This window comes from Sitophilus oryzae, unplaced genomic scaffold (assembly GCF_002938485.1).
Source record: "Sitophilus oryzae breed Bouriz unplaced genomic scaffold, Soryzae_2.0 scaffold_907_pilon_pilon, whole genome shotgun sequence".
Lineage (NCBI taxonomy): Eukaryota > Metazoa > Arthropoda > Insecta > Coleoptera > Curculionidae > Sitophilus > Sitophilus oryzae.
This window is the reverse complement of record NW_022147536.1, coordinates 70,209-82,735: the sequence shown is the minus strand read 5'-3', so window position 1 is coordinate 82,735 and position 12,527 is coordinate 70,209. Positions and strand designations below refer to the sequence as shown.

At 33.0% G+C, this 12,527-nt stretch overlaps 1 protein-coding gene across 1 annotated transcript; it reads left to right on the top strand.

Annotated features, from left to right (window-relative positions):
• Window positions 1-2,446: 2,446 nt before the first annotated feature.
• On the top strand, window positions 2,447-3,088 carry LOC115890671. The gene has a single exon (XM_030910974.1). The coding sequence runs from the start codon at window positions 2,447-2,449 to the stop codon at window positions 3,086-3,088; it is 642 nt and encodes a 213-aa protein (XP_030766834.1).
• Window positions 3,089-12,527: the final 9,439 nt, after the last annotated feature.

Genomic DNA, 12,527 nt, shown 5'->3' with positions numbered 1-12,527 from the left:
AATCGATGTCTTTTTAAAATTCTTCGACAAACTTCATATTTACACAAAGCCTATACCCATTAATTTAAATTAGGAAAATAATATTAGTTAGTAATTATTTTATTAAGTACACCAAATGTTTCAGGATTTGCTTCAATAATTTAAACTCGTTCCATACTATATTAATCTAGTTTTGTTTACATTCACGTACGCGCGCTTTCAATAATTTCGCTTTCCTCATTTTTCCGGCTTCGACCGGCTGCGAAATTACTCACCTTGATCGAGTCGTTTTGCACTTAGCTACTTTTACATATCGCTCGGTACGACGGCCGTTTGCTCGCCTGTCCATATTTCCCAACCGGAAAAATGCATTCTGATCGATCTGATAATCTTATCTACGAGGGTAGACCGATAGTGTCTTACCCAATCGCATTCAAATTGAATTGGCAACAATCAAATTGGAGTATTTGTTTTAAACGTGATGTTTGTTAAATCGCTAATTATAGAAATAAATATAAATAAATTTAGTATGCAAGAAAAATCAATCATAATACTCAAATCTAGAATTCCACTTTATCTAAAGAAGAAAACATTCGACCAATGTGTACAGGGTGTCCCACTAAGAATAGCTCTCGGCTGTATCTCGGAAAGTATTAGTCTCGGAAAGTATTAGTCGGGCTTGCGGAAAAAAATATTTATAACTAAAGAGATCATGAGAGATTGTTGGAAATTATTTTAAAGTTTGTAGAACGGCCTAGAGGGCGTAATTGCTATGGAAAATAACAAAATGGAATTTTTAAGAAATTTTGCCTAGATACGATATACTATAAATAATAGTTTCATAATCTTCAGTAAATTTTGGATCTTTTTTGTTAGAACCATTTCCCCTAACTGCTAAAATAAAGTGGTGGGGGGAGGTTAGATTTGTTTTTATATAAATGTTAATAACTTCGGACTGGATGATCGGAATCCAATAAATGAAGGTCGTTTAAAAGAGCGTTTCTTACTATATTATACCACATAAACAATAAAAATAAGCCTTTGAACGTAGACGCTAGGAGGCGCTATTTTACAATTTAACATACATTACGCGTTTTTTCAGAAAAATTAAATGCGATAGTATACAGGTTGTTAACTGCACAGTTACTTATAGGAGAATAGAATGGCAACACTGTCTATTGAGAACGCATGCACTTAGGGGGGAGGGGGGCAAGAGTAAACGGCTCAATAATATTTTTAATTATTGAAATTTTCGCCGCCAATGGTCATTGTAATGCGAACCGCGTGCCGTGTACATGTTTGTGTAACTTTGACCCAATTTTGAAACAAAATAAGCAAAAAACGTGAGTTTTTGTTTTAATGATACATCGATGTAAGGATTAGTTGTTAGTTTATACCTTTTATTTCTGTCTGGTAGTTATTTTTGTTTTTTTTTCTATTCTATAACCGATCTGTAGAACCTAACCTATAAATTCATATTAGCTTGTAAGACCACCAGTGCCGTGTTGTTACAAAATAACTTTGTTATTTAATTATCCGTTATGTGAGGCAAGAGTAAACAGCTGTTTACTCTTGCCCCCAATTATTCTATTTATATTTTTTTCAGGATGGTTCGCAATTACGTTCGAAAAAGCAGCAGGGCTTCCTATTCCGAGGAAGATATGAGCAAAGCAATAGACGAAGTTCAGTCAAAAACTCTTGGTTTGCGAAAAGCTGCTGAAAAATATGGCATTGCGGTAGCGACTCTTCAGAAGCGAGTTAAGAAAAATCAGTTTATCGTGGTCAGTATTGGTAGATATAAACCTACATTTAATACTGAACAGGAAGAAGAATTAAGAACCCCTGTATTGTTTCTAGAAAAATTGTTTTATGGAATTTCCCCTACAGAGCTGCGACTTCTAGCATTTGAATTTGCCGAAGCGAATCATATCGATCATCAGTTTAATAAAGAAAAGCGGATTGCTGGAAAACAGTGGGCACAAAACTTTATGTCAATAGTTGGAGGTTTGTCAATTCGAACCCCAGACGCAACAAGTATAGCACGTATTTCTGGATTTTCCAGAGCCAAAGTTCAGCAATTTTTCGACTTACTACTAGGGTTCCCAACCGTCCCGGTTTGGCCGGGATTAACCAGGAATCAGAAAGTTTGTCCCGGCGAAAGTTTTGTCTTGGCCGGGATCTGGAAACTAAAAAAGTGTGTACTACACACATAATATATTTTAATTTCTAATATTTAATGCTTTGTTTCAATTATTTAAAAGCTTAAAAATAATTGTTCCGGAATCGCCGATGCTCAAGTTGGGAACCCTACTTACTACAAGAGGTTCAATTAAAATATCAGTTCAAACCAGATCGTATTTTTAATCTTGATGAGACTGGGTTAACTGTGGTTCAGAATCCAAAAAAAATAATAGTGCAAAAAGGAAAAAAGCAAGTTGGGAGAGCTACTTCTGCTGAACGTGGAAAAATGGCAACGGTTGTGGCCTGTGTAAACGCTTTTGGATCTTTTATACCTCCAGTATTGATTTACAAACGTGTAAATCTGAACCCCCATTTATTAACCGGGGCTATTCCAGGAACCATAGGAATTCCTCGCCTCACCGGTTGGATAGATACGGATATCTACTTTAAGGTGGTAGAGCATTTTATTAAATCAGTTCGAGCTAGTAAGGATAACCCAACGCTACTTATTGTTGATGGACACAGCAGCCATAAATCTTTAAAGGCAGTAAATTTGTGTCGAGAGCATGGCATTGTTGTAATAACGTTACCACCACATTGCACTAATCGCCTTCAGCCCCTTGATCTCACGGTGTTTGGTCCTTTTAAATCTTATTTAAATTCGGAAATGGATATTTGGATGACCAACCATCCAGGAGAACGAATCACAGAATATGACATGGGTCCTTTAATAGGCAATGTATTCATGAGAGCAGCTACTCCTAATAATATTTGCAGCGGCTTCAGAACGTCAGGTATAGGTCAGGTCCATAACGGCATGAAAACGTCAGGTCCATACAATCCAAATGTTTTTTCCGATGACGACCACGCCGCAGCAGATGCAGTTAACGCTGGTTTGATGGAAGTATTAGGTGATGAATATGAATAACGAAAGAAGCAAAGGCGACAAAAGCGTAGACGGTGACATAGAAAGTGATATAAAGAAATTAGAAAGTCCTAATATTGTCTGTGTCAGAATTGCTACCACTTCCAAAATCTAAACAAAAAGCTTCTAAAAAAGAACAACCGAGTTCAGCAAAAAGTCAGAAGTCATAACAACAACACCGTATAAAGAGGAGTCTTTAGAAGGAAAAGAAAATAAAATCGTAGATTCTAAAAAGTACTGAAGGTAAAAGGAACATATGTGAGGAAGAGCCAGGTGTATCGGGGAATAAAAACAAAGAAAGAAAGTTGTCAAGAAACAAAAAACTAAATAAAGAGGACGATAATTGTGAATGCATTTATTGTGGAGGTAAATTTCGAAGCGACTCAGCCGAAGATTGGATAAGATGTGCTACATGTGGCTTATGGTCACACGAGGACTGCACAGACGTTGAACCTTTTGATAATTTTTTTTACTGTGACTTTTGTCGTCCTTCTTAGGATTTTTTATCGTCTACTCTTGCTTCCATACCAGTGCCCAAGTAGCATCTATCTGACTTCGAACTAAATCTGACCTGAAGCGACGTCAGACTTTGTGCAAATTTAAGGTCAGGTGCTCGTGATACGACCTGTGACGTCGCTTTCATTAAAAAGCGGCGTCGTTGGATCCGAAGTCAGTAAATCCAACGATCTGTCGACGTACAAAATAACAACGTACCATTTTTATTAATTTCCCAACGTCGTTCCCACGTCGGCTTGCACACATGCTGCATTACACTGGTGCATCTTAATTTCATTTTTTAGCTTAGGATACCAGCAGACCTTAGGATAGCCCATCCTCCTCCGACATGTGAGGTTAGGCTTAAAAAAGTGGCTGCCCATTTTTTTTAACGAGAAAACAAAAACTAAAATATAGTTGCACAAATCCACAAATCACTGATACGCAAAGTGAGGTTACGTGGCGTACGTTGGAATTATATACGTCATAATACGATTGCCGGTCGTCCGGTTTGATGACTTCGGTCGTGTGAGACGACTAATATTGGAGACCCGATCGGAATTGGTATATTGGTAGTTCATATTAAGTCGGACACAGAAATCCGCCATTCTTAACACGTATCCGATTGTCAGCCATTTTAAAATCGTTTTTGTTTTTAAAATTTATATTCACATTTCGATTTCTAGTAGAATAATATTGATAAGGTTGAGTTTGGGAGGAACGACAGTACAGTTTTATGATTAAACCAGCTAGAAAATTAAAAAAATATTTTGCGAGTAACTTTTTTATAGCTATTTTTAATTTCATAAATCTACCTAATTTTGAAGGCGCTCGTTGTTTTCCGGAGCATTTTAATCAGATATATCAAAAAAGTGACTTCCGTTGACAAAACTGATGTCTGGATTAATGATTCAGAATTATTATAATATGAAATTAGATAGGCACTTATAGTTATATTCGAGGAGTGATCATGAATCCATTTGTAATTAGGTAGTTTGGTTAGGTTTTTATGTATTCTTGGTAGCGAATATGAAACCAAACGTAACGTAAGTGCTTAGCGACGAATTTTAAGTAACTAAAATCCAACGTAATATGACGTTGGTAATTGGTAGAATTACATTCCCTATTAGGTCAGATACCGACGTCGAGGCGACCCGAATCTGTATTCCCCATTTAGGTGCAAATAAGGGTCGTCAGGTTATTGAACGCGACGTATACCCGACGTTAGATAACGTCCAAATGCTACTTGGGTGGGGCAAGGGTGTACAGTTACAATGTTTTAAAAAATGTTTGTATTTTTGTTATTTCATGTTTTGATGAAGTTTTTTATACATATTTTTCTAGTTTGTATTATCAAAGATTGTTCTCCAATATGCAAATTTATTTTAACGTCTTGTATTAAACTTTATAAACAATCAAAGCTTAAGTGTTCACTCTTGCCCCCTCACCCCTATAGGGTTTCTCTGTCGGCACGTCCGTACGTCGTCTATCGACGAGCGGGCCGAGGTTGCCATATTTCAACCATAAAGCTCTTGCCGCGAGTAATAAACAAATTAACAACCTGTATGTATTTTTAGCTGATGCTAAAGAGTAATAAATTCTTAAAAAGTCGGCGAAAACCTCATCCTAATATCTTTTTTCAAACCAAAATTATTAGCAAAATTATAATAAATACAAAAAGATAAGCCCTTAATTACCTTATTTTTCTAACACGGTATGACTTGCCCTCTTGATTATGACCATTCTAGTAAAACAAAAGATAAAAAGATTATTTTATTCAAAAAATCGACAATGAATGAGAATACCATAATACTAGGTGTATTAATATATAATAATTCAAGTATCAATGACTTCGGTCGATGGAATTATGGAAACGACGATTCGGAATTATGGAAAACGACGATTTATGGAAAAAAGTTACTTTTAAAGGGATAGTTTAAACATGAAAATATTATTATATCAACATTTTGATAGGCTCACCAGCGTATTTTATCTTTTTATTGATTTTCTAAAAATGTCTTTCTTCAAAAAAGAAAAAACGTTGCTAAAATATTGATCTAATAATACTTTGACGTTTATACTATTACGTCAAAAACAACTTTTTTCCAAAGCCTACCATGACTTCACCGAGGCGTCGTTTTTTGATCACTGTCATTGATATCTTAATTATTAGATATTAATAGATCTGCTATTATGGTATTATGGTATATTGTTGATTTTAGGATAAACTAATCGTTTCTATCTTATTTCTTATTAGAATGGTCATAATCAAGAGGGCTCCTGCAACCGTGTTATAAAAATAAGTTAATAAAGGCTTTATTTTTTCGTATTTATTTTGCTAATATCTTCGGTTTGCAAGAGGATATCAAGATGCGGTTTTCGCTGTATTAAAATACTATCTAAAAAATTCAAGGAGGCATACATGCCATCAGTAAAATGCCAAAAGAAAAGCAAGAATTTATCAGATATTGTAATTGATCTACCCTCGTAGTATCAAAGTGTGGCGCTGGCTACTCGAGCGTTCTAACGCCCAAGGTCGTACTTACTAGACTATTTACCACACCTAATTAGTAGAAAGAAGCTTAATATCAGTAAATCAATATTGTATATTGACTTTCACAAACACGTGCGAAATTAGGGGTTGTACAGGATGACCGCAGGGTAGAATTTCAGATAGTTACGAATGGTATTGAACTGGACGAAGGTTATTCAGTTTTATAAACGGAGCAGAAATTTAATTAAAATTGTTACCTTTATTTATTTTTTAATTAAAATTATACTCATGTGTACATGGAGGAATCGAATCAATCCGAGTAAATGCAATTTATAAGATAAAGACTGTTCAGTGATTGTTCAACGTTACGTCATTATCATTTGTTAAATATGCGTTTTAGGGTGTGTCTGAGATCCCTCGAAGAAATTTTTCAAAACTTACGACCAACAAAAATCAAAAATTATCCTTGATTTAACTAAGAAGAATCTTCAGAATGTCACGGGGTCTCTAACAGGACACTGTCTCCTCAACAAACACCTCAGTGGATTAAAGCTGAGAAACAACGGCGAATGCAGATTCTGTGGGGAAAATGGAGTTATTCCATTATTTCCCTCGATTTTAGAGTCTTTTTCGATAAATCGCAATAGTGTCGCTATTAATTTAAGTTCTGCCACAAAATTTCCTTCTAGATAATATAATAAATAATAAATAAAATAATCTCAGTAAAGACTGACAAATCTACAAAATTCCAAATCAAATTCAAATATGTCAAATGAATCGTCAAACGGAGCTGTCCAGGATCCCCACCCTAGAGTCCTCTTTCCGTCGACCATGCATGAATACATGGATATAGTCTGTAAAACGAATAACTTTGAATTTGACAGTTCCCGCGGGCTTTTCTAGTGTTAATTTTATTAGGTTAGCAACTTGCGGCCATGCTGACGCAATGCCGTCTCTAATAGAACAGCCTCGGACCGAGATTTATGACGTCACGCTAGTTAGATACTACAGATTAATAAATATGTTGTAGAATACATGGAAATCAATTATTCCTCGTATTTTTGGTTTGTATTTTAAAAATGATATAGTTTACATGAAATATTCATAATATACAGTTAATAAATACAATATATATATACCTATTTATAGTAATAAATACTTTGGCAGATAAACTATGAATCATATAAATGCAGCAAATGTTTTGCAATATGGCTGAAATCGTACTTCCTAGTCAATGTAGATAGTTTTTGTGTTAAGAATAATAATTTAAAAAAATATGCGGTCATCTTTTGACAAGTTTATATTAGTTTATTAATTGCAGTAAACATTATAATATATAAATAAATTTTGTGAATGCAAATAATAATACATCACTATTAGTAGATATTGAATGCGTTTTGTTAAATTAGATCGATTTTCGAACCCCAAAATTTAAAATATATTTTACAAAATGTAAAATTATATTTTAAATATAAACAACATATAATAACCCATTATCTTATGTACCACCTATTCATTATTTGTATATTGTAAAACATTTGCTGCATTTGTATGGTTCATAATTTATTTGCCAAAGTATTTATTACTATAAATAGGTATATATTATATTGTATTTATTAACTGTATATAATGTATATTTCTTGTAAACTATATCATTTTTAAAATACAAACTAAAAATACGAGGAATAATTATGTTTTCCATGTATTCTCCAACATATTTATTAATCCGTAGTATCTAACTAGCAACGTGACCTCATCTCCTTTCAACTGTTCTATTAAGTTACGGCTTTGATAATCTAATATTTAGAAATGTCAAAAGCTGATGACATTTTACTTTTGTCCATTATGACATTTCGTGTTGATTTTTGCAAGAAGAGGAAGAACTGTCACTTGTTTTATTATTTTCCTTTTCTATTTCACGAAAGTAAAAAGAGTTACCTATCTGATTCGTTCAGGCACTCAATTTAAAGAATATCAGAAACTGTTTTGACAGCAGGATTTTATATTTGCCATGTTGTTAAAAAATAACGGTCAAAATTCAAAGTTATTCATTTTATAGACTATAGCATTATACTTCTTAATTTCTTAATCTTTTTATTCAAAGTCGGAGATGAAGAGCTAGCCTCTGTGGAACCGTCTAAGATACTGGCTTTTGTCAAAGCTGTGTATGATGAGTTTGGTTTGGTTATTCTAGGGTTCCTCTATTACTTAAAAAGACAATCGTCAATTTGGCTTTACATAAGAATATTATTACTTCATATACGACATCCACGGGTAAGTGCTTTACCAGCATCACTTTCTCCCTTAAAATAATTATGGAGAGGCATTTTGGATATAAAAAAAAAACAATTTTGTTTGAGGATGCAATGAATTTTCGTACTTTTGACATCGATCGAAAACCGTCAATAAAATTATAACCTCAAAATCAAATGATTATGGTACAAAAGAATACAAGGATGATATTGCGCAGGTTGGTCGCTACGTCACAGGTGATAACAGGCGCTATTGGTCAGCACGCTCCGCGCGCCAGTTCAAATCGTCAAGGTATTGTTATAAACCTGTTTTTTTTTGTTTATATACCGTCATTGAATTATCGCTAAGCAAGTTACTGTGGAGCAGTGCGTAAGGAGTTGGGCTAGGAAGCGAGAGACCGGAGTTCGAATCTCGGCCGGGACATAACTTTTTATTTATTTTTTTAAATACTGTTGTATTCTATAGTTTATTTTTGTAGTATAAAAAAAGAACTATTTATTCTGTTATTTTTTCATCTCCGGTATTAATATAAATTGACTGTTGGTACAATACCTCATTTAATATAAAATAATATTCTACTTTTTGAAATGTATCAGGCCCTAATTGTACCTAAAAGTAATATATTTTTAATGATATACCATATTGTAAACTATTTAATATTTCAGTCACTTAAAAAGTTAATTTGCATTGAATAATTGCCTACCATTAAAGGAAATTTGAGCTATATAATCTTTGATGGGCATATTCTGGGTATGCAAATACTTCCTCTAAATTTTGGGTGTCGTTCAACGGATTTATTCTCAAAACCAGAAACATCTACATATAAAAAGAAAAGCACAGGTCACTAATTATAATAAACTTCACCCTTGGAATTACTTCCACTAATTATAATAAACTTCACCCTTGGAATTACTTCTATCACAATTACAATACATTTATCTGAATTGGCATTTTCTACTTTTCGATGGGAAACAATAAAATTCCCAACATTTTTTAAATGATGTAACAATTCCTCTTGTGGTTACTTTTCCATATATTATATCCTCATCTCTGTCCTTATGTGAAATCAGAGGCAATTAACATGAAAATTATTTACCATAAACATCGCAAACTAAAAACCTAATAAAAAATTTTATAGGTACCAAATATAGAAATAAATTTAGTATTCTTACCTATTTTGGTCCAAAGTCCAAATCCATGTTAATAGATAATTATTATTTTTAAATATATTTTTTTGGAACTTCTGGTTTTAGTAATTATTAAATTAAACGAACTAAAAAGTCTTAAAAATAAACAATTCCTAACCATAACCCCAAAAAATGCAGATCTCCTGTCAACTTTATTTTTTATTTATTCCTCATTTTCCTAGTGACGTCACAGGTGGTATGCGCGAACTGAACGAAATTGGAGCCGCTATCGATCATACCTTGTATTCTTTGTACCATGTCAAATGATATTTACCCGAAACAATGTGCAGAAATTGACGAAATGCCGTAATTAAGTCATCAGTCTCTTTCATCTGGTTGTCAAGTGATTGAGAGAGTTAAAAATCAGAGATAAAAATCGCTACGTGCAACCGTTCTCAAGATATTTAGAATGGAAATACTCAATACACGTCATTGTTGACAAAAAATAAACATGTTGAGTAGATAGTTATTTGAAAATGATAACTGAAATGATAAATTTTGGGACTTTTAATTTGTTTAAATTAATCATAAATTTGTCTTCGAAAAAATGATGATAAAACAGTTTCTGTTGAACTTTTTGCACAAAAAAATTTCAAATTTTTGATTTCAATATAATAACTATGTAGTCAACATGTTTAATTTATGTCAATGACCACAGGTATTGATATTTTCCAATTCAAATATCTCGAGAACCATTACTCACAGCGATTTTAGCGACTATGCCTTTTACGAGACCTTTTACGTAGAAAATGTTGTAAATGTATATTTTTTGACTCAGTAGTTTTATACAGGTACGGATAAAAAATTATTACTTTTCAAACCAGTTCAAAAATATGAAGGTGGCGCCCTCTACAAATAGGAGTCATATTGACATCAAAATCAAATTTCTCATGTCAAAAAACTTCTAGACACCAATTTTCATTCAAATATTGACGTTACTTCAAAAATTATATTGGAAAAAATCGAGATAAAAGTGAAACTTCTACACCCTGTATCTCCGAAACTAAGCATTTTAGGACATACATTTATACGAACTTTTTTACTTATTTTTATTTGCAGAATATGCCGCCGGAGTTTCTGGAATTAAGTTCGGACCACCCTGTATATTATGACCTGACTGAACGATATTAGCTGAACATAGAGTACTAGCGTGTAGTGTATTTTATGTCGACTTCGTAATCCAAATCTAATTTAAAAATCGTTATTAAAAGTGAATGGATTTTATTATAAAACCTTCCAATTTTATATTGTTAAGTGCATGTATTTCATTATTAGTAACTAATCAAACAATATATTTCAATGCCGAAAAATATACAATACGTTTTATTAGTTTAAAATGGTATTTAACGGAACGTGTGAGATATATTCTTCTGTCATATTTATCTAAGAGAAATAGTTTCAGATACATTGACATTTATCAGTGCAAGGTTAAACTAAGTTTATTAGATTAAATTGTTTTTTTTTTCTACTTGTTGCATGTGCATAAACAATTTGTAATTTGCATTATCCGCAAGGTTTTACTAAACCAAACCAAAATTGTGTATTTCCAAGTGTAAGTGCTCTTATTAATAAAGCTGTTAACGTTGCGTAATGTTAATTGATGGTGTAGTTGATCTCGAGATGCGGGATTACTCATCGGAATCATTGTAAACTAACGGAATACCCAGTTCTTTTCACTTTATGAATGAAACAGATCTTATTCATTGGAAATACGATGGGTGCATGATATTGAAAGTATTTTATTATACTGAGCGAAATATTTACAACATATCACACATCATTTGATTCATTTTTTATCTAAGAAATTTGAAATTTGGGTTCCCAATGTCTAAATAAATAAAAAAATTGGCACCGGGAGGCACGTATAGCCGCCCATTCTAAAATATGTTAATAAAAATTGGTAGGCAGTTCTTTTAGTTTCAATTATCTCAAAAACTGCGACTTTGACTGATTTTGATGTTATTACAAATTTTGTTGCAAATATTATTCCTAATCTTAAATTGAAAACCGCGTTTCGCTAGCTACTGTAATTTTGGAGTTACGATTTTTTAAAATTTTTAACCCCCTCCCATACCTCCTTACCAACCCCCCTCCCACACTAAAAACTAATGGCCAGATTCTTGGGTGCCACAGTATTTTTGTGCCAAATTTGGTTAAAATCGGTTTAGCAGTTTTTGAGTTATCGTGTTACAGACGGACAGACAGACATACAGACAGACACGATGAAAATATTTTGTATTTAGGTCATTTATGACCCAAATAATTCATTTTGAATGTAATTAAAAATTTTTTTTTGCCGATCTTAATAGCCTACCATACCTGTTGGTATTGCCAGCTAAAAAGGAACAGAATGAAACATTTTTAGTATTCATAATTATAAATATATAACTTTGCCCGCTCTCAAAATCTAAATTATACCGAACATATTATAATAAAATAAACCAAACAGAACCTTTTCAATATTCAAAAAAGTACTTCTTAACCACTGGAAGAAGATGAAATTCTCATCTAAACGTTTAGTCTTTTTCAATAGGTAGATATCTACCGGCAATACCGTAATTGATTAGTCTATCATTCTAGTTTTTGCGAACAAATTTGTTAGTTAAAAAACTAATAGTTTTATTTAGAGTTTCACATATATGGCAGAGACCAACTCGCTTCTTATTGCCTCTAACTAATACCTTTACCTCTGCAGCATATTTAGCGAGGAAAACTTGGAAATCTCTGGGAAATATTATATCTGGTCCTTTCCGTCATTACTATAGGATTTATAACATCTATTTAACAGATTGCTATAAAAGCGATCGAAAAAATTAATTAACAATTTAAAATTGCACCAAACAAAGCAAAATAATTAATAATATGATAACTATTTTACTTACATAACAGAGCGCGTAGCGGCACAGAGTTCTGCAACTTCTGTAGTTGCCAGGTTTATGACAGAGTTGCCACTGAACCAAAATCGCTGGATACGACGCCAACTGTTACGACTCAATGTGCCAAATTAATATCC

What these genes read in the sequence shown, in the direction of transcription:
- LOC115890671 (XM_030910974.1), top strand. Translation starts at nt 2,447, where the DNA reads ATGGCAACGGTTGTGGCCTGTGTAAACGCTTTTGGATCTTTTATACCT.